Genomic DNA, 22,580 nt, shown 5'->3' with positions numbered 1-22,580 from the left:
CCTTTAGGAGAAAATAACTCAATGTAAATGTGGATGAAAACAAAAAATGACCTTTGAAAAATGGGGGATTTAACAATGAACTGATAAGGGAAGGGAAAAAAAAACATTTACGAGGTAACAACCAGCTATAAAAGCTCCTTAAGCATGCCATACACAAGAAAAGTGCTATTTAGTCATTAGTACACTTGCGACAGTAAAAAAACAGGCAAGGACATTATGGTTTTCTAGGAATACCTGTGAATCACTCCTGTTTTCTTCTTTCAAGTGGTATTTTGCTGCCCAATTTACTTTGGGGAAAACGTAAGCCTAGATAGGATAAGCAAGCCATTTATTTTAAACTCTTCTATCCCTCTGCTTAACGTGGCAGTGAAATGGGCAAGTTCGAAACAGGCATTTCCAGATGTTAAAGCATGTTAAGTTATAAAGAGATGCAATGAACAGCTGAACATTTCTGGACATTTCACACATCCCTTAATCTTCAAGCAGCAGACAAATGTCCAGTCCTAGTGAGCTCCTTGCCATCAGGTTGCAGCAGGAATTGCCAGGAGACAAAAATTAGCAGTTAATGTTCACCTTCGTTTTTTCTTAAGTCCTGCATGACATGTTTTCTATCCTTCAATAAGTTTTAAATTTTCAGGTTTCCTCTCCTCCCACCTCCTGCCTTAATAAAGGATTTTCACTATAAATGGAGGTTTAAGCATTAGTTCCACCAAGATGTACACCAGGTAAAGTTTTCACAGACTCATTCTGCTCAGACTCTGCTACATTTTTTTTCAGAAGATGCTCTGCATTCAGCCATTACCTAAAGACCTGAGAAAAACTGTTTGCTTATTTAATGCAGTTTTAATTAAAAGTTAAAGTTGCTTATGTTGTTTCCATTACTGGCAGAAGGTCATGCTATTGCTTCCATAGCTGTTGAGGTGATGGCTATTAATTTAATCTGCATTAACAACTCATGTGCCATAGCAGGCACTTCCAGGACTTTAGACATGAACTGGCAATACAAGAGAGTCCTTCAGGGAATGGACATGCCTAAGCATTGCCTCCTGTGCTTCTGAAGAGCCATGGAAAAAGGCAAATAGTATTAAATATGAGTTTGTCATCTCACATTGCATATTGACAACTACATTGGCATTATCCAAGATCAGGAATCTGCCTGAGGAATGCATTACAGTGAGAAACTCCTCAGCTGAATTTAACAGCATACTATTCTTAGAATTTTAATTTTTCAGAATAGCTTGATGCTAATTCATTATAAACAGAAGTATCATCCAGCTCCCACTAAAGCCAACCTGAATGGGCTTCAGAGTCTCAGCGGAAAGCTGGTCATTTTCTAAGGTTCAATGAGAAAATTATATTGCCCAGGACAAATTCAGAACAAGTCTTTATATAACAAGCTAAATAAAAGCAAGATTAATTAGTAAGGAGTAAAATGAAGCCTTATTTCCCTGGTCCCTTATGGACCTGTGCTGCATGTCTCCTCTCTCGTGCAGAGCCTCCAACCCTGTATCACCTATGACAGACCTACAACAACACTACTTTCCGTATCTACCTTAAGTTTTTCCCATTTTTCCATGTATTCCCTAAACATATGCACAAAACTCGCTACCTTCCTTCCCCATGCAGACTTACCGCTGCCAGACACCTGCCTCTCTTGCACACCCACTCACTTCTGCAGGATGCCAGTTCAGTCTTGCATCCCTGCAGCGATGTGCACAGGACTCTTCTGAACTGCCAGCTGGGCAACAATCCCCACATGTTGCCTCTAGCCCAGAAAAAACAAACACAATGAGTGGCAGATAAAACAGGATAAGGGCTGAACTGTTCTCACCTCTCCTCTTAATGGAAGCATGAATGTATCTCTTATATTCAGACACTACTGACTCCGAATACCTCTGTCAAATTTAAATGAATGTAATCAACGGGCTCAATAGTTAATGAAGTAGGCAGTGACAGAGTTGCCTGAGCAGTGAGTCCATCACCTTTATTGAGGAAAAACAAGCAAGAAGCCCAAACAAGAATAAAGAAAAGAACCATTCAACAGCTTCAAGATAACGCCCTTAGGTATATGCTTGATATAAACATTATTTTAGGTTAATATGTAAACCAGGCATATTGTATATACACAATTAAAACTGCTTATGGGAAGTGTGCATTAGAGTGTCTTCCATCGTAAGAACTCTGAGTCACTGGTAAACACAGGATGATCTTCCACTGAAGCCAGCTCACTGCAGCTCTTGACCAAGGGGCAGACCTTTTAGTCTTCACGTAGAGTGCCTGTGAACCACAAAGGGCTGCCCTCCTGAAGGAATCCATGCCATGAATTACAAACTTTAGTAAGAAGCACCCTTAAGTATTTGCACAAAAAGGTTGTGACAATTATTGCATGAGTAGGCAGATGAGAAGCCTACTTTTCATTCATTTAGAAGAGTCCCCATGCTGCTCTCTCCTCCACTCCCTTTGTATCTTGCCATAGCAATCTCGGATGTCTCCTGACAAGTTGTCTTATGTGGAAAGGGAGGTACCAAGGATGACAAAGAAATACTGACTCCGACCTCCAGAGAGTACAAAAGTTAACTTATTAACAGTTAATAACATAAATCTGCCAGAGTCCAAGTGCAGCCTGAGGAGTGTGGAACACTACTCCCAGCTCTGACACAGCCCAAGGGTGAGCCGCTTCACCTGGCCTCTGGCCTTGGAGACATAAAAGGGGCTTCTGTGCCTGCCTGAATCCGTAAAAGCTTGATATGGAATGCAGTGTTTTTTATTTTCTTTTAAAACTCCTGAGTATTGTCCTTATTGCAAAGTTAAACCTCCAACCTTAACTGAACTCCAGCTACAGAAGACCGAGCTACATGATTTATGCAAGATACAGGCTTTAAGAAATTTCTTAATATACAATAATCTCCTAGCACAGGGGAAAATATGCAACATCAAAACATTTTTTTTTAAGTACACTAAATCCTTGGATTTGATTGCTAGAATTAACTCTAAATATTTGATACTCGTGAAACACCTAGTATATTAGAGACAGTAAGTTGGGAATGCGATGCCTTGTGTGTGATCTAGCAACCTACGTTGCTGATGTTTAGAAGCAGAGTTCCACTTTGGAGATACAATGAAGACAGACAAACAGCTGAAAAATTATATACAGTTGGTAGAGGGAGATTTTTTTCCTGAAGGATTATCATAGCCTAAATATTTCTTTAAGCCCTACCCTAATAGTAGCTGACCCAATATTGTTGGAGATGATGTATTTACTTAAAAATAGAATAATCCAGCTATACAACTGATGCAGAACAAGGCACTATAAAGTCTCGACCCTGAATCAAAAGGGTTTCAGAGCTTTTTTCCCTCCTCTGTGTATTTTCTCCCTGTTTTCAATAGGGTGAATTGCTGGTGTCAAACATTTCAGGAGGAAAAGGCCGTTGATTGCCTTAACTAAGAGCTGCTGCAGTCTAGTTTCTTATTGAAAAAGGAGTCAAGGAAGTGGGAGACTAAAAGGTGCAAAATCATACAATTACATTTTGCCAAGGAAAATAAATTGGGGAGGGGAGCAAAAGTAGTGGTTAAAAGTTCTAGACAGCTTACACCACATGTTTCTGCTGCCTATTGCAATGAAACAATTCCATACCAAAGCTTGCTGCACATAACAATCAGCTTAACCTACCTGCAACTCATATCCTACCTGAGGTCCGCAAGATTACTGCAAATAAGGATGTATCTTACATTCTAATATTAATCCAAAATTAGATCAATACATTACTGAGATGTATTTTCTCTAAAGTTTGTTTTTCCTCCTGTCCTTTTGTCCAGGAAGTCATGTGCTATCTGTGTATTTACTCTAGCCTGGGACACTGTTGAGGCTCTGCAGGACCCTGTATGTGGGCTAACAGCATACCTTCAATTAGGCAAGAAGTTTTACTGTGCTCAGCAGGAGGACTAAATGGAGTACAGATTGCAGAATAAAACCTGCTGTACCCATTTTACATCTAAAAGCTTTACTCCTCTCCGTCCACAGAAAGCAGTTTGTGCCTGTCATTGGATGCATGTGTTGCAAGAATTGTGATTCAGCTTCACTGTATAAGGATCAGATTTCAACAGTTGCTTCATTTGAAATCAGGCTGGCTTGGAGACAATTTTGAGGTTTTGTGTGGCAACAGCGGAAAGGCAAGATAAATATACAGGAAACACAGGAACAGGGGATTTTTTTTCCTCTTCACAGAAAATAAGACTTGTTCAGTCAAGGAAACCATCTTCCAGACTGCTTTATGGAGGAAAACAGAGGTAAATGACACTTGGAAGGCTTCAGAGTAGTAATGAACATCTTATTAATACCAACAGAGATCTTCCACTGCAAAAAAATAATTTAAAACAGGCTGTGACAAATCAAAATTTTACTCAGTATGATGAGAAATTACAGTACAAAGACTGCACAGTCTTCGTACTGTAATGTTTTATAACTTACATTGCCTTTATTATAAAGATTCTTTTGTTCTGCACTTCAACATCTGGTGTAATGTACTTTATTCCACTGTGCTTTCGGAAAATATGCTGTGGTTACTGACCATGTTTAATACATTGCTAAAATATGTCACATGCACAGAGTAGTACTTGCCTCAGTGCTATCCACCTAAGGGCCAAATCGTTCTGCTTGGAACTTTACAGTAAGGGTAATTAATAACATCTCTGTGTACGGGAAATTCCTATTTAAAAAAAAATACAAAATGAGCTGAATTTTTCATTTCAGCTTTGATAACCATAACTACTCTCTTTTGGGAATTGCCACACAAGCTCAGAACACTCTACATTCATAGGCTTGTTACAAATTAGCTCTGGGAATGGGACTTCCCATAGGTCAGATAGCTCCTTCTGGACTTTGGCATAACTGAATTTCCCTTAGCTACCAGCACAGGATTGCCTGCAAAACTAAAAATAGTGTATTCACTATCAATTTTTACCAGTGACCTTTAACCACCTGGGTCACTTGCTACTGGGAAAAGGTTCTGAGGTGTCTCCACAGAAAATGCAGGGTAAAACCCTAAATTTAAAAGACAACCAGCCTCAGTGCCTTCATCAGAAGCTCTCCAAATTTGCTGACTTTGTTGGCATTGTGCTGGGAAACACAAGCCTGCCTATAGAAGGGACCATCACTGCACAGCTGCAGTGTTGCTAAAGAAGGCAACCACCACTCCCAACAGCTTGGGCATTACAACACGGATCCAGTACCCCAATGCCTGACAGCGTTCCCAGGGTTAGCTAGGGCTCTTGAGATAAAAAGAAAGGTTTATGGACTTCTCAGAGTGACACGCCTCTTAGAAATTCATTTCCCAAGGCAGCAACATTCTGTGCAGATAGGATGGTAAAATTATTCAGAAGTTATGCATTTGACAAGTCTCTACATGAAGCATGTATGAATGTTTCCAGCTAACCACTTAACGCAAACACAAGTGCATACAGACTGCCACTACAGTTTGTTAAAGAGTATTCAGCCATATACTCCACTCTTGTCTCTCCCCCCTGTAGAAACTTGAAATATTTTATGCTAAAAGCTGGTTTCAAAGTGTGGATTAGGGAAAATACAGCCTCTGATAGCTTTCAGGTCCAAGCCTACTACAAAGCCATTCACTGTTCAACTATAGACAGAGTATGTTATGTTACTGACATGTCTACAAATCAGGATTAAAACCATTCACTGGATTAATACAAACTGTCTCTAATCCAGCTAAGCACAATGAATACTCCACCTTTTGTGAACTCTCTCATTTTTCGCCTATTTCAGCTACAGCCTTTTTAACAGACACACTTCCAGCTCCAGTACTTTGCCAAGAAAGGAATGACGAACTTAAGCAGCTCACTATTTCTGACCACAGTTGAGAAGAAATCCTGTCTTCAAGCTGTCTGAAACAAGACTCACTAGAAAATATCAACACGAGAATTACACAACTGGTCAAGCAACCTGTCCATCGCATACTCTCATGACTGAATTTCACGTGCTCTAGGTTAAAAAGTTAGCGGGTCGTGCTAAATTAAGAGATGTAAGTTTGCTACGAGAACTAGAAATCCGTAAGCGAGCAATAGTAGCTCCAGGCTGGCAAATAATCTTCAGTTTTACTCCAACCTGAAGCAGCAGAACTCCCGACCAGACAGATCATCGTGTTTCAAGGAGAACTCAACTCAATCTTTGCTGATGAACCAGAAAGCCGAATATCAGTTAGTAAGGAAACTATATTTGTTCCACAACTCCTTTTATGAACTATCACTGAAGTAATCTATAAATTAAAAAGCAACAGTCTCTGAAAATTAAGCAGGTATTCCATAAGAGAAGAACAGATCAGAGGAAAACCTAATTAATTTTCACAGTGTACCATGACTAATCTTGGCATATATGGTACTGGAATAGCAATCACGGAGTACAAATGAAAACAGTGTTGAACTCTGTCCTATTTTTAATCAGATGAAAGCCACAAACCTAGCCATGCTTCTGCTTAGTGTTGCATTTTCTTCTACCCTGATAGCTTTTACAGCTGGAGAAATAACTACTTACAGCACTATTCTGCTGTAAAAAAATTATTGCTACTTACAGCTACTGGGATTATAGCTGAATGTCACAGAAAAAGAGGTCTGGTGGAGGCAAGCTAACAGCATTTCCTTGGGACATTTGACCCTTTCCAATCTGTATCAGTTTGAGTGGAAATGTGCTTTGAAATTCTTCATCACCCTTGATGTGACATTAAACTGTATTTGCAAGGTTATGCAGTAAGCCAGTGGCAGAGAAGGAAACAGAACTCTAAAGACAGATTAAAAAAAAATATGGTCCGTGCCAATGTTTTTAATAACATTTGAAGGCAATATACCAGTGCTGCTAATGTGATGGTATATTTCCCCTGCATTAGTTCTGCCATACAGAGTTATTTTCATTAATACCACAAAGAGTTCACAGAAGTTTTTCTACACAAACAGCAGCTCACAGTTCAAAGACTTTCCTCACTTAACAGTACTTTTTGTATGCATTAAACAAAAATACTACTAGTCACGTTTTAACCTAGGCATTTTAATATTTGTAGTCATAGCCTGGAGTGTGGAAGTGGAACGCATACTTATTAACTCAAATTTGCTAAGCCCAGTTTTTAGCCAGGTCAGCGTGCAATATATTAGAAAATAAGACTTATTTTTTTAACAGCATTCAGGGTGCACGTGTGCTGAGAAAGGTGCAAGCTCCCCTCTCCTATCCTCCATTCCTCTTCCCTCAGCTTCTCACTTACACATTCTTGCGAACCAAGAGAAAGGTGAACTGGTAGCCTAACTGCTATTTTAAATGCCTTCTCTTCTCCCTGGTAAAGCAACACTTATCACCACATGCTTCATCCAAGAAATAACCTGCTACTATAAGGATGAGAGGTGGAGTGTCAGAGATATTCACTCCTTCAGAATATAATATTTCTTGAGACCTAAGCCAGTATTTTAACTCACAAGGAACTTTTTTTGCTTATTTCTGTACACAAGAATAAGCATACTTGTCTCTTGCTGACTATTTTTCACTGATACACTAACACTTCCTACAAAAATCCTTCTTCTATGACTTCCTTCGCCCAACCCAACCCAGAAGTAGCAAAATTACAGTCTCCAATCACAAATAAAATAATGCTAATTGCCATCAAGAGATAGGAGTTCATTCTCTGCTGGAAGTACGCGTGCGGAAGAGGACACACCTTTGGAGTGTTTCCCCGAAGGCCTCTTGGGTAATGACTCCTCAATGGAATGTGTTGATGTATGTAGGACATTTTCCAAACTGTTACTGACATTGTTGATGGGGGTCTCGGACCTTGGAGTGACCTGGAAAGAAAAACCACAAAAATCCAATAAAATAACCTGAGGGAACGCACAAACATCACACCTTCCTCCGGACTGAGCAGAACCACTTTGACGGCAGTTAGATGTTTGCTTCTTTTAAAACCAAGGGGTGTTACTACTGATATTCCACGAGTAACAGTTCAGGGAGGTTGTTTTAGTCAGCAGCTATTCACAAATCTAGATTATCGTGGCTAATCTATAAAGCTACTTACAGTATAATTCTTTTTTAAACAATAGTCACACAGCAGTCAATTGTAGAGATATTGCAAGACCCTTAACCTCTCCACACTGCAGTTCTTAACTTTTCAACAAGAAAACCAGGGGAAAAGGGCTCTTGGAAAATACCATTTTTATATTATGTCACCTATCTACGCAGATGCAGACTCAAGGCATTTCAAAGAATTTCCACACAGATTACAGGGAATAAATTCTGATTTAGCAAAAACCTAATTTTCTTGTCTTTGCCATTTAAAAGTCTGCTATCATGATCATATTTCAATGAAAAATAGCACACTAAAAATGCCCAAGCAGAAGGCAGCAGCATCAAAACAGACTTCATGGCCTAATATGTACCTTCTAAACTGCATTTGGCATGAGAAAACATTTTCACTATTTCTTAAAACTACATAAACAAACATAATCCATTAGAAAAAGCAGAATTGAACAGTGCCCATTTCAGCTGCTGTCCACAAGAGCATTCACAATTATGCAGCAACACAACATCATCTATTACTTGTAGTCTAACATTCAGCGCCTGCCTCAGAAGGCAATTACTCTCTTGTTTTCTAGGTAATGAGAAGCAGAAGTGGATGAACAGTTACATTAGCAGCACTGAACACAAGGGTTTAAGTATCTTAAAGAGGAAAGTGTGTTTTAAAGAGGTAATTAGTACTAACAAAAGCACTCATACTAATTAATGCATTACTTAAATGTCAGTTGCCATATTTTGAAGAAACAGGAAATCCTGGTACGGAGAGTTGTAATTACAATTTAACATGGATTTCAGTCCTCATAACAAAGAAGCTATGCTTTATTCATGGTAACGAATACCAGTGACTACAGGTTCCTGTAAGGAAAAAGGCTCTCTCAGATCCCCGTTACTTGAGACAGTGCCATGAGTTAGGACAATTTACGCTTAAAACAACATTTTGCTCACTCTGCTATTAGCCTTACACACTGACACCGATCAGAATACACAATGCAAGTCAAAAATAGCACATCCCTACCTCTATACAATTACCTATTCTAAACTCCATTTCAAGACTGACATTTATAGATTTCTATGCAGTTTAAGGCAGTAGCACAAGTGAAAGACTTGGTATACTTGACATCCATTTAAAAGTTCATATGTGCAAAGAAATCATTCCAGAAATACAGATGAGTGTCAGAAGAAAGCAGGATTACGAGTACCTGCTTTCTGTTTCAGCACTGTTAGTCTTCTTTTAGATAAAAATAAAGTTTACTTGCATGCGTCTTCAGCACAGCTTTCCACCACCAACAAAAACTTAATATCAAACTTTTGCATTAGAAAGTCCAGACATGAAAAACTTTGAGCTTGGGGGGAGGGTGGGGAACAGTTTAAATCTCCTTGCCAAAGTCAGTCTTTACCAAAGCTTAGCTCACACTGTCTCTCCCCTGGAGCTCATTAAACTCTCACTCCAGTGGGTCGCCGCTAAGAGGAAGTTCCAGCGGACTGAGCCATAACACCACCATCCTCCTGCCAACGGGAGATTCAGAAGAGCAACTGAGTCACAGACCAAGCTAGAAAGTTAGATTCAGGCAACAAACAGGTTCCAAATATTCAGAACCATCAGCAAATATAAACACTTACAGTACTTGAAACTGAGGAAGAGCATAGCCACATGGATTCAGAAAAATCTCTACACAAGCAGTTGGTTACAGTATATTGCCTCCTATCTTGTACTCCCTTCTTCCAACTATCCTTACAATAAGCATCGCGTGCAGTTTAAAATTTGCATTTTGTTTACACATAACCTCCAATTCTTTCCATAAAGATTTAATTTTTATATTCTCCGTAAAGATTAATTTAGCCCATATGTCTTGACTGAGTGAGCTCATATACTATCTGATTCAGTCGCACATCAAAGCATAGCAGTTTCAAATTGGCCTAGAAAAATCACAAAGCTCTGATTAGTTCCAAATGGAACACTTTGTTAGTGAGCTGAATGGTGTTATAACCAGTGACTGACTGCTTAAAGCTTTCACTCCAAATTTTAAGTAATTTTTTCCACTGACTTAAACATACCAATACTGCAAAGGTTTGCATTCAGTTAGGAAAAGTAAAATAATGAAAAATGTTTTGCAAATCAGTGTTTTATTTCCAAAATAGTAACAGCTTTTTTTTTTTTCATTTGAGGCCAAGCAAAACACAGAGGAATAATAACTGTCAGCTATGAACTGCAGAAGATGCTGTCCTGGGAGGGCCGCGACAACCACTGGAGATGCCCAGTAAGAACTTGCCCAAAATCAGCTGTAGAAACTCAGTGTCAGGTAAATTCTGGGAGGAATGTTCACACATCTGAACACTACTGCAATCCCTAGTTTGGGTTCAGCACAAACAACCATTAAGTTGTCACTAGATTCTGAATAAAGAACAAGGCATTCCAGTGAGATAAAGATTCTGAGAAGTGGTAAGGAAATTGCTTTGGACCTTTTAGGATCTGTAACTTCTCTGAAGAAAGCCAAAATGCCATTAAAGAGTAAGCATCTGCTGTTCCAGAACTGTTAAAGGCTTGTTTCCTAAAGCAGTAACAGTCCACAGTAAAGGTGGATAAGCTGGCATCAGCAAAACCAGAAATGTTCAGGCTATATATCATAAAAAACCACAGAAGTGACCTTTTATAAATGCAGAAAAATTCATGAATCATTCAAGGTCTAAGAGGGCACAGCATCAGACATTTCAAGAGAAGATTTTGGGTTAACTTAAGTTATTTGGGAATATCAGCAGAAACAGTCCATGAAGACTAATCAAATACAAAAAAGCAACCCCAGAGAGTTAAAGCAATAGAAAATATTCACTATACCTAATCTTACCCTTAGCACAGCATTTTGTAGAGGGCCAGGGAGAAGGAAAGTCCTCCGTTGCACCTATCCATAGCTTCATTAGATCACTCATGAATTGTTTTAACAGAGTGGCCTGTAAGCTTATTCAACAACGCTAGAAGATGCACCACAAAGAGATTCTTAAACTATTTTTACTCAACTTTAATGTTGCATCTGCTCCCTCCATAGCAAAGCATCTGGCTCACAGATGGACTTCTGATTTTCTAAATTAAAACCTAGTTTGTCTCTTGAATTTCAAGTTAAAGTAGTAGCCATAACTAAAAATAACAAAGAAAATCCATTATTAGCTAATGACTAACTGAGGCTCAGTCTCAATTCTTCTGTGACTTCTCCACCGTAATAAAGACAGCGCAAAACTGGTATCTGCTACTGAAAAGCACATCCTTCCCAACAAGGGCTAGGAACAGAACAGAAGGAACACAGGATGCCACCCTGAAGCCCTCCACACCCCGAGGAGTTAACCAGGGAGAGAAACAATTACTTTGACTCCAGGGTCAAAGACAACCATGTCAAGGTATCAGAAGTCATTGCCAGAATTTTAGCTATTACCACATTTTTCCCCCCTTTTCACCTGCCAGCAGATGACAATAACATTTTTTCAGCAGAGTGCAGTGATTTTCTTCTCAGCATCAGAGATTTACTAACAGGCATAGATCTTGGGATAGCAAAAAAAGTTCTAGAAAGTTCTCCAAAAGCCTTGACCCACCAAAAAGCATGGGGCAGGAGAGAAAAAACAAACAAACAAAAAACCAGACAAGATGATCACCAGGAACAGTTACTTCAACAGATGGTGTTTCTTTTTCAACCAGTGCTACCTGAAGTGGCTCTGCCAGTACCCGAGACAGTGGAAGTCAATCTGAAAATGGTGAATCTGTGAAGCCAGACTCAGTAACTCTTGGCTTTGCTCCCCAGGGACAATGCCTAGCATTTAATATAGCAAAGTCTTCATAAAAAATAACAGCACTGATAGAAGTCAAACTTAATGTGGTAAGAATTTTACCAAAATAGCAATTATATGTTCCTTTTAAAAATAACTAAGCAGAACACAGAAAATACATGGTTTAATAGCAAAGTATTTGCTGACTTAGTTTGAAGTGGAGCCAATACTAACAAATCAACATAGCTTATTATCTAGAGTGTAACATGACTTATAATTTAATGAAACAATGATATAGGATCAGAGGGAATAAAACAATGATTTCTGTACCTAGTTAGGTATGAAGTTCAGGCCACACATTACACAGGAAAAGTGAACAAAATATAAAAGCAATGAGTCAGTTCAGTGAGATTCTAGGGCTGCAGCTGAAAGCCACAGGAACACATTCTCCCATTCATCACACAAGAGAACTTTTTCACATGATGGTCAGTCTTCAAATTGGCCAGGGATATACTGGGAAAGTCCCACAGATAAATGCTTCTGCCAATACTTGCTTTGGACGTCTCCATTAAAAAAGGTTTTTCATAATGATAAAGCAACCTCCATGTCTGAGGCTGATGCAGACAACATGGAGGAGTGCACTCAGGAACTGGAGTACTGAACTCTGGGGGGGAAAAGCCAGTCAACTCCATTTGCTCCAACCAGTTTCATATTAGTATTACCAGCAGCTTATTTTGAGGTTAACACCAAGGTCTTCAACACAGTGCAATCCTGTTTGCAGAAATGCTCCAGCAGAAGCTTGATGGCAAGGATACAACCCTTGCACGTTTAGGCAGATACGCTGCTATTTCCCAACGCAGGACAGAACTCAGGTTCCCAATTCACTTGGGGAAAACAAAGTATTGCTAACACTTAGGTGTCAGTCCACCGACACATGAGCCTGTTCAGCAGGCTAAGTCTGAGCCAGAAACAAGAGCAACCAAAGCAAGGGCCTGAAACTCTAAATCTACTCAGACTGTAAAGCCAAGAAGAGCAAGAAGAACAAACATCTTCCTCCTAGTAGCAACAAGCCATTAGTCTGCCCAGCTGCTTGTGAAACCATAGCCTCAGGCACCAGTTCTGCATTTACCTATATGTGCAGATACCTGACTGTTCTCCTCCTAGAGGAACAAAATTTAAAACTGCTCCTTTTGAAGATTCAGACTCTTCCACAGGGACGTTGAAGGAACACTCAAACCCACACAAATTTTCACATACCTAGTAAAGTCCTCAACACTTTTGTTGGACTGGGACATGAATGCAACTGAACGCGTTTGGTTTGTGCTAGAAATTCCTGCAGTTCCAACAGCCAGGGTCCACCAAGAAAAAAGATGGTAAGCACCAGGTGCAATCAAGTCAGGAGCATCCATGCTCCTCAACAGCTACAAAAAGGTCCCACACCCGTTCTCATAGGAAGCTGGCAAAAATGTACACATCTTCAAACACAAAGGGTGAAGAGGCAATTCACAGTGGAATGGGATAATAGATCAGATGCTTTTGTCCTGCGAGACTATTACCAGAATGAAATGAGGCGTGCAGCATTTCCATGCCACACCTGCTGCTAGGCTCCGTTACAAATTCAGTAGAGCATATGGAGCAAAAAAGTCTGGGTTGTATTTTATAAAACAAATAATTTCCACTAAAAATCATTTGTTTAAAGAATTATGGATCCTTTGTTAATACTAGGAACATAAATCTACCATAGAGTAACTAGTTTTCTGCCACCACTGCACAGTCTCCAACAGTTAACCACAGGAGCTTGCCAAACAAGCAGAATATGTGGGATTTCCTTTAAAAAAGATACACTGAGTCGAAGTTTGAACTCCAGAGTGAAAACTCTATAAAAAGCAACAGAGAAAAAGCCAAGTCTTACTACAGTAAGCTAAAAATCAACAGCCTGTTTCATTCACCTGGTCTTCCGTGATTTACTATTGCTTATGGACAGGCTGCAAGTGATTGACTTCTGAGCTACTGTTCTTATGTTGCCAGCATATGGGTGGGAAATTGCCCCCCACGGGGCCAGTACATGCATTTGGCAGGTTAAAGGATAGTCAAAGAAGCAATTCTAAAATCTGCTGAAGTGTAATCCAAGCAATGATACCATAAGCCTTTCCCTGGTAGAATGAATCATTGCCACTCCACTCTCTTCTGCAACAATTCACAAACTAAGTTGGCAGAAGTTATCTGACAAGTCACAAATTCACTGAATTGTCTTTCTCCCTCCTTGCCCTCCTCAATACCCACTTAGGTAATGGCTTGAGTGCAATAAAACTACTTATGGTGGAAAAAAATAAGACACTGGAAAAGAATTCATAATACGCATGAACATGTTTACTTTCACCATTTATCATCACGACTTGGCAAGTCTTAATTAAAATTAAGATCTTACTCTTAAGTAATTGATCTTATTATTTCTGGATCACTTCAGCTATTTACAAAAACCCTGAAATCCTATACCAGCCACAACACCTGTTAAAGAGTTTTATCCCTTCCAGTGCTTATTACTGGATAATCATACCAACAGGACCAGAGGAAAAATTCTGTTTTAGCATGGGGCAAGAGCAAGGAATTTGGATGAGAAGTCCATAGAAGAATCAGAGCTCTCTACCCTGCTAGAAAGAGGCACTGCTGTTTATAATGTCCAGCTAAAAGGTGGCAGGATCTCAGTTTTAGCAATTCAAACATGAAAAAAAAACCGCGAAACCAAATGGTTAAATACTTCCAAACAAGGATGCTGTTCAGTACCTTTGAAGTCAGACACTGGAATGCTTGTTAGCTGTGGTTAACTACTCCTGGCTCTGCTTTTCCAAGCGGGATCTGCATACAGCTTGTACACTGATTCAATTAAAGCAGTTTGAAGCCTGGTACAGTTCAAAATGTCCAACATCTTACAATATGTATTTTTATTCCAGAAGAGGTGAGCCCTACTTCAATGTTGCTTAAATGACAACTAACAGTTACAAGCTAATTAGTAGGGGGGGAGGGGGAAGAGTAAATTAAAGTGAAGCAGGACACACTCTTAAAAGAAAAACTTCATTCAGTCTGTGCAAAAAATGGGAAAGCAGTTCACGGAAAAAACAACATCATTACTAGCTCAACATAAATTTTTTGGCTGCTGAGTCCTTGATGTTTGGATGTACAGTCCATTTCCCAAGGAAATTCATTTAGGTTCTTGAATTCAACTTCATCACGTAACATACGATTAGGCAAAGCGAACTTGGTGGTAATTAATATGCTAACTACATGAGACTTATCTTCAAAGGATTCCTTTATGTGTTTCATTTCTGAAAATATTGCAAGTTTGAGACTGAACCATTTTATCAGAGTCCCCAAAACTTTCAAACAAGAGTATCAGTAAGAAATGAGCCAGAACTAGAAGCCTCACATTTCTTAACCAGAAGATCAATAGGTGTGTGTAATCCGTGTTGCCTCAAGTAGTCAGAATGCTAAAAGGACATGCAAAGATTGGCACGTCACCAGCTGGAAGCTACAAGACCTGCCCCTACAGCTCCCTTTCATGTGTTTTTGAAAATGAGATCATTCCTGAGATAGCAACTACTGATAGCAGTGAGTAAACACCTCTAATCCTAGCTAGCAACTGCTATTAACATGGCCATCTACTAAAGCTATGAAATACCTTCAGTGGGTTAGGAGGCTAAAAATTAGGTTTTTCATTATTTAGTCTACCCCTACAAAGCTAGCATAAAAGCCATGAATACAGTTGACACTAATCACTTACTAGCTAGATTGCTTACTCTGTGAGGACTTAAGGATTCAGTTTCCACTCAACAAGTAGCAGCTTTTTCCAACTCTTCATTCCACAGATGAATATTTCTGAAGACTGAGTATGTAACTTCAATCACCTGCAGCAAACAGTGCAGAAAAGCGAGGGTATTTGAAATGGACCCCTCAGAACATCAGCTCTACACAGCTCCCACTGTACAGTCTTTAGCTATTTCTAAGTTTTAGATTAGCCTATGGAATTAGCACGAGTGAAAAATAGAATCTTATGCTATAAACTTGGAATAGCCATTGGTGCAGTATTTGGAAGCTGACTAGGCAAGAGCCCTTTTTCCCATTCACAAGATATCAGCCTGAAACAGCCACATAACTACAGTGTCACTGACTCTGATTTCCTCTCAGCTGCAAACAAACTCAGTCAGACCTACTATTTATGACCCTGGTTCTGCAGCTGAAGCCACCACCGGATCAAACTGCACTGAAGAGCTCTTGTCACAGCCAGCTAGCAGAGCAGGCGCTAAGTAGCCAAAGCATTATCTTCTTTCCCTGTTTTTACAGGATGATCTCAATGAGTAGATGAAAACTCCATGAAATACAAGGTGAAAGATTCATGAATAACGTCTCCTCTAGTTCTGGAAGTTATGTTCTCAGTGTTACTAACGCACGTAGACTTCTTGAGAAAAAAAGTTGGCCCATGCAGAGATTCACGTTATTGCATCTACATGAGTTTCAGTATCCAAGTAGGTCCTGGTATGGCACTACCTACAAGACATAAATCTAAGGGTTATGTAAAGACAGCATCACTACAGCCTCAAAGCAACCAAGAATGAATAAAAACATTAAGTTTTCACCTATAGCAAAGAGATGTTAGTTGTCAAGTCGTACACAACAGAATTCTGAACGGGTGGTTCAAGACATTGGGAGTCAGTTTTGAGACATTCCTCCCTCCTCTGTGGGTCACAAATTCAGCAGCGACAGTTTGCCTGTTAAAGCACCCGGCTGCGTACGTGCACAGCAGGAGACATTTGGCTACAGGTTTTCATATGCCCTGATGCTTTCAGCTCCTCCTCTCCCCTACAAGGGGAGCAGCATTTTACAGCTCTAAGCACTACACATCAGCACAGAAAAGAGCCTAGCATCTGAAGGCACAAAGTGCTGGCCAGAAAACCATTCCATCTCCTTTATGGCAAAGGTATAAAAAAGATGAATAGGCATCTTAAGGTACAAAACCAGCATGAAAAGTCAGTTGTATCATTTCTAGTTAAAAATAAGCCCATTATGGTTAATCTCAGGAACAAGTTTTTAAAGACTTGATTCTTTAGATACTTGCCTAGGCTTCATTTGAAGACAATTTGCCCTGTTTCAATTTAAAAAAAGTTATACAACCACCTTATCTTTCATGCCTACAAGCAAAAAGTTTGAAGAATCCACAACTCAAGTCCTGCAAGCGTGTGCACTATTCAAAACCAGAAGAAAATACAGAAGATGACAAGAGGCAGAAATTATGATCCCTACAGAGACTAAAGGAATAGGCTGTGGTAGCCAGGGCAGTGTTCTCCCTACTTAGGGCAAGGAAATTCAATGTTCATTTTCTACTATCAAGTAGAAACCATGAATCTAATAATTAATGACCTACTTAAAGCCAGCCACAGCCACCTTTTCCTGTAAAGTTAAGATTCATATAATCCAAGAATAATCTCAAAAAGCACAAATTGAAGCAAAAAGATAGAGGCAGCTGTGTTGAGCCTCCTTGGAGCCAGCAGTTGGAGCAGACAGTAAAAAGACAACAGCAAAAGCAGCGGTTTGCATCACCAGCCAACTCTAAATGTGTTCACCTACGCCAAAGCAACTTGAATCATGCAATGTTTACAGTATCAACTGTTCAGTCTCTTCACTATTATACACAATTTATTTTTGAGAGATTTCACTGCAAGATGTGAAAGATAGGAGAGGGAAAGGACTGCAAGCTCCAGTCCTCCAGAAAAAAAAGCTGTAGCTAGTATCAAGTTGGGTCATATTTTAATGGACAGACTAAGCAGAAGCAGCGCATTTCCATTTGCTTCTGTGAGAAGAAAAAAAGAGCACTGTTCAACTTTTTTGTTGCATCTCCCTGAATAAACAAGTTCAATGTAAATCATCAGGAATTGTAACAGACCTCTAGTTATTCAGAAAAACAGGTAGTCACACAAATGTTAGTCCCTGTTCCCACACTCAGCACAAGGGAAACGCTGAAGGATAACTAGCCCTGCTCACAAAGAGCTCCCTATTTGCATGCCACCACACATCCACTCCATTCCAGCTTCCAAAAGTTTCTCAGGACCTCAAATGGAGACCACTTCTCCAGCTCATTTTCTAAGGATGAGCTCAAAGAGGTTTGCACTTGAGAATTTCAGAGCAGCATTCATACAATTCAACACACAGTGCTGACTCCAAGTACCAGCTTAGCGTAGCTCAAGCTGTAGTAAAGCAAGAAGAGTGATGAGAAAATGCTGGCCCTGGGGAAGAAATTCTCCTCCAGTTGTGAAGAGGACGAAGAGCGCAGGACTCTTGGCAGGCAGCAGCCCAGTGCAGCTCACTTTCTTTTGACATCTTGCATTGTTTTTTTTCTAGGTGATGTTACAACACAAGTATTGTCACAACATAACTTGTAACATCACAAGATCTAAGTCCACAGTGTTGGAATTTATTTGTGCATATTTTAACAGGGCTGAATGGAGGAAGATATTGGTTTTTTCCACTTGCTTCGTCCAACTCCTGTTTTAAGCCAACGGTTTACTCTAAAAGTAGCAAAATTACCAGCTATCAACATCGAAAAAATTCAACAACCTTAAAAAAGGAAACCTGCATCTGTTCAAACAAAATGCATATTTAAGAGTGTGAAAGCGGAGTCACCTTTTTTGTTCCCTCTCAACTATTCGGTACTTAGCGACCAGTATGCTGCAATGCCAATTTCTTTAAAAAAACCCTGTATTTTTAAAGAGACAACCTTTCAATGAGTTCAGAAGAAAAAAACCACAATAATCATATGACTGTCTTGTATCCCTTACTGCTGGCACGAAAAATGGTAGGATGGATTCTCCGTCCATCTTAGATTGATGTAAATAGTGCTGGAGTTTTTCAGCTACATCAATCATGCACTATTTGTGCAGCTTTGAAAGCTTACTCTAAAAAATGTTCCTGCCTGCATAATTTTGTCTTTTTTGCTCATCTCAGAAACTGAGCCCTAGAGTCCTCGCATCTTTTGAATACGGGAAGCTGCAAGTAGTTAAATATCTTAAAGGAAGCTTTCTCTGGTTTTAATTATATCCTTCTCGTTCCGTGTGAAATATTCTTTCCATCTATATTTTATTCACGTAGAGGTTTAAACTGAATAAAGAGGCATTCCCATACCCTGTTCTTTCCCCTTAAGACAAAATGCCAGGAACAAGCATTGTTTAAAGACACAGGAAGGGATGATTAAAAGAAATATGAAGTTTAGTAATGCTCATCTAAATCTTACAATTAAAGCAGCAGTATCCAAAGAAACATGAAACTGGAAGGAAATTTGTATTCAGAAGACCAAGCACCGTCTTGGTCCGAAATTCAATGTTTGACTTAACGGATCTGTAGTGAGCCCTCAGAAACAGCTTTATTTAGGATACTACTCCAACAGAGATTTTTGTAGCCTTTAGGTATACGCTGTCTTTCTCAAGAGAAGGGTAACAGTTATTTGCTGAGTGACTCCCTGCATCCTCAAAAGCTCCAGCCTGATCGCCTGCACCCACTTCGCTGGTACTTGGTTTGAACTTTCAGGCAGGTTACATTCAGTCAAGACGACAGTTTGACTCCCTAATTTGTAGCAGGCTAAGAGCACTTAAGCAGTCAGGAACATATCTAATTACTAACAGCACCTCTTAAAATGTTACCATCTAGCTTAATTGCTGGCAACTGAATGAATGAACGGCAAGTTAATGATGGTGAACCACTGACACCAGGATCAATACCCGAGAGATTCAGAGTGACGGGCAACCACAACATTTCTTTGAGTTTAATATGAGAAACTCAAAATGTTTGCTATCATATTTGTCTAAACAAAACCCAGACTCACCAAGACGCCTTTGCCACTGGACAGCTACTCCCAAAGCTGATCCTCCTTTCTAACGTCTTCCAGGGAAACTTTTAAACAGATGCTTGTTTGCAAATCTAGAGATATTACATGTTTGTTTCCCCTGCTAAATCACTGGTCTTCCATGCAACTGGCAGGACTGTCCCCTTAGCAGATATCTTGCCAGACGGAATCAGTTAAGGTTTATAGTGCTGCCTGTTGATCAGCTGTGAACCCTTTCTCATTTAAATGACATGAGCCCCTAAAAACTCCATGCATCCCCTCTTTCCGCCCTCAGCTGACCATTCCCATCATCAACCAAGAAAGTGATCTCTGTCAGTCATCACCAGAACACCCCTACGGAAAGAGAGGTTCAAAAACATTGCTGAAGACACAGCCCAGTGCCCTGTAGCAGTGCCATTATGGTGTGCGAAAGCAGGATACTCACCTTATGGCAGCCAGGATAGGTTGCCATGGTGTTGAGGGTAGAGGTGCTGGGATTCTTGCTGGTGCTGGCCATGATGTTCTGGATCTGGGTGAGCTCTTGCCTCAGCACCTGTTTCTGGTGGAAGCTGAAAGCTGGGTGGTTGGATGCCATCGTGAAGAGCAACAGGAACTCATCCCCTGTACGGCCCTCATTGAGTTGTAGCCCATAGTTGTTGATGACCGAATCGATGTGGGTGAGGGTACGGAAGAGGACCCCAGCTGCCTCTCGGTGGGCAGACCCGAGCAGGGCGAGAGAGACCAAAAGTTTGCTGCGTACCACCTCGTCCGTCAGGTTGGTGAGGCTCCCCAGGTCGGCGGGGTTGTTGGCCTTGATTTCGGAGTCGCGCAGGGAGTGGTAGTCCTTACGGGCCAGGTCCTCCAGGCAGGCGCCCAGGAAGCGCAGCTCCAGCGGGATGCAGAGATCCAGGAGGCCGCAGAGGAACTCCACGCGTTGCGGGGAGGGCAGCTCGGAGAACCAGCGGTACACGCCGTCCCGCTGCAGCCGCGGGCACCGCTTCTCCACCATGGTGCTTCGCCTACCCCCGGCCCGGAGGGAGCACACCCTGGTCGGGGCAGCGGCGAGGGCGGGCGGCAGCGCCCCGAGGGGGGCCCGCAAGGCCGGTACCCCGACACCCCCCAAACGGCCCCCTCCGCGCTCCCGCCCCCCCGGCAAACCCGCCCCCCGGGGGGCGAGGGGGCCCGGCGGCGAGGAGCGCGGGGGGCAGCCGCCGGCGGCGGGCAGGGCCGGGCCGGGCCCCCCCGAGGGTGGCCGCCGGGGGAGCAGGCCCGAGCGCTGAGGCGCGGCCTGGCCTCGGGGTCCCCGCCCGGCAGGGCCCGCCGGGCCCCGAGCAGGCCTCTGCGCTCCCGCGTCCTCCCTCACGGGGCGGCTCCTTCTCTCAGCCGGGCGCCGGCTGCCTCCATCCTCCACGCAAGCCCGTCCCGCCGCGGTGGGCCCCGCCGCCGCCGCCCCGCCGCCGTCACAACCGCGGGAAATAATCCCTCGCTAGAAGGCAGCGAGCAGGCGGAGGGGGACGGGGGCCGCGCTCGGGTGCCGCCGGTACGCGGCGGAGGGATCCTGCGGTGAGAAGTCCCAGCCGGGAGAGGAGATGGGGGGGAAGAGAGAGAGAGGAAGGAGCGATGGAGCGCCTTCACTCCCGGCCTGACCCCGCGGCGGGCCCCGCCCACCGCTCAGCCAATTGGCCGAGCCGTCTACTCGCGGCCGGTGATTGGCTGTCAGCACGCTTCCCTCCCCCCCACCCCCTTCTTCGCGTAAAGGAGCGGGGTCTAGGGGGGCTTGTCAATCGCCAGCTTTTAGCCCCCTTTTAGTCCCGCCCCTGGCGCTGATTGGTCAAAAGGGTCGTTAAATAGACGAGGGGCGGGAACACCGGCCTTTTGTCTGCCGCCGTCTGTCAGTGGCTGGCTGGGGGCTGCCGTGGGGCGGGGGTCGCTGTTGGGTGGTCTTGATGCTGCTGTGGCCTGTGGGAGCCAGGCCTGAGGCAATAATCCCTCTCAGGGCAGAGCTGTGTTTTGCCCTGATCCAGGCTGACCGCGCAGAGGAGCTGTGGTGACTTAATTTGGGCCTGGGGGCTCCTGTCCTCCCCTCAGGGCAAGGGTTGTCCCTGTGGCCTGGCCAGCGCCAGCCTGCAGAGGCACCTCAGGGCATTATCCTGACTGACTTGAAGTCACAATTGGCCACCTTCATTCTCTTATTTGATGCTAGGCACATCTGCAGTCTGTCCACTGACTCAGAGCGCTACCCACGCTCTTTGCTGCTTCCAGTGTGGAACGCGCCTTTTCCCTGCCTTTTCTGTCAAAAGCGTCCTCGTTTCGGCAACACGGAGCCTTACGGAGAAGAGGGAACGGCTACGATGCCCTCTGTCCTTAGCTGTTTTTTTTTTAGGATGGCAAAGAGCATCAAAGATGGAGCAAAGGGGTGCAGGAGCCGCTGCGGGGTGCGCGATGCCAAAATCCCCGTAAAGGTTTTGGCACCAGTGTTTGCCTGAGCTGTCTCACCAAACCAAGCCACGCTCTGCAGGCCAGGCCAATTTGGCGGTTGACTTCAGATTGTCTCTAAATACAGTGGAAACAAAAGAGACATGAAAGGCCTCTTAAAATGGTAATTCCCCCCCCCCCCTTCCCACTCTCCATTCTGAACTGGGATTCTGGCTGACAGCAGCGTAGCAATGCGCATTTTGAAGCAGCGTTATCGTCTTTGGATTTGCCTACAGATTGCACGGGCCGCATCCGGCAACCAAGAGGCGGACACATCATTTGTTTTTTTCACAATGTTTTTCCACGGGACTCGACTGCGTGTCTGTTATAGCCCGGTAGCCAGACTGCGCCTCAGCTAGATAAACGATACGGGTGGAGATCTTTAAGTGGAGCAGGCCAGGAATAACATTTTTAAAATGCAGC

The 22,580-nt window shown here is 42.4% G+C and overlaps 1 protein-coding gene across 1 annotated transcript in view; it reads right to left on the bottom strand.

The window, feature by feature from the left end:
• ZCCHC14 (zinc finger CCHC-type containing 14) overlaps positions 1-20,742 on the bottom strand; it is a 48,023-nt gene extending 27,281 nt beyond the window's left edge. The window contains exons 1-2 of the mRNA XM_010116084.2: positions 20,128-20,742; positions 7,713-7,836 (exon numbers count right to left, since the gene is read on the bottom strand). Coding sequence (XP_010114386.2) covers positions 7,713-7,836; positions 20,128-20,691 — 688 coding nt within the window. The 5' untranslated portion in view covers positions 20,692-20,742. The remainder of the gene's footprint in view (positions 1-7,712; positions 7,837-20,127) is intronic.
• Positions 20,743-22,580: the final 1,838 nt, after the last annotated feature.

This window comes from Chlamydotis macqueenii, chromosome 13 (genome assembly GCF_036417535.1).
Source record: "Chlamydotis macqueenii isolate bChlMac1 chromosome 13, bChlMac1.mat, whole genome shotgun sequence".
Taxonomy (NCBI): domain Eukaryota; kingdom Metazoa; phylum Chordata; class Aves; order Otidiformes; family Otididae; genus Chlamydotis; species Chlamydotis macqueenii.
The sequence above is the reverse complement of the archived record's forward strand: the minus strand, read 5'-3'. Positions and strand labels throughout refer to the sequence as shown.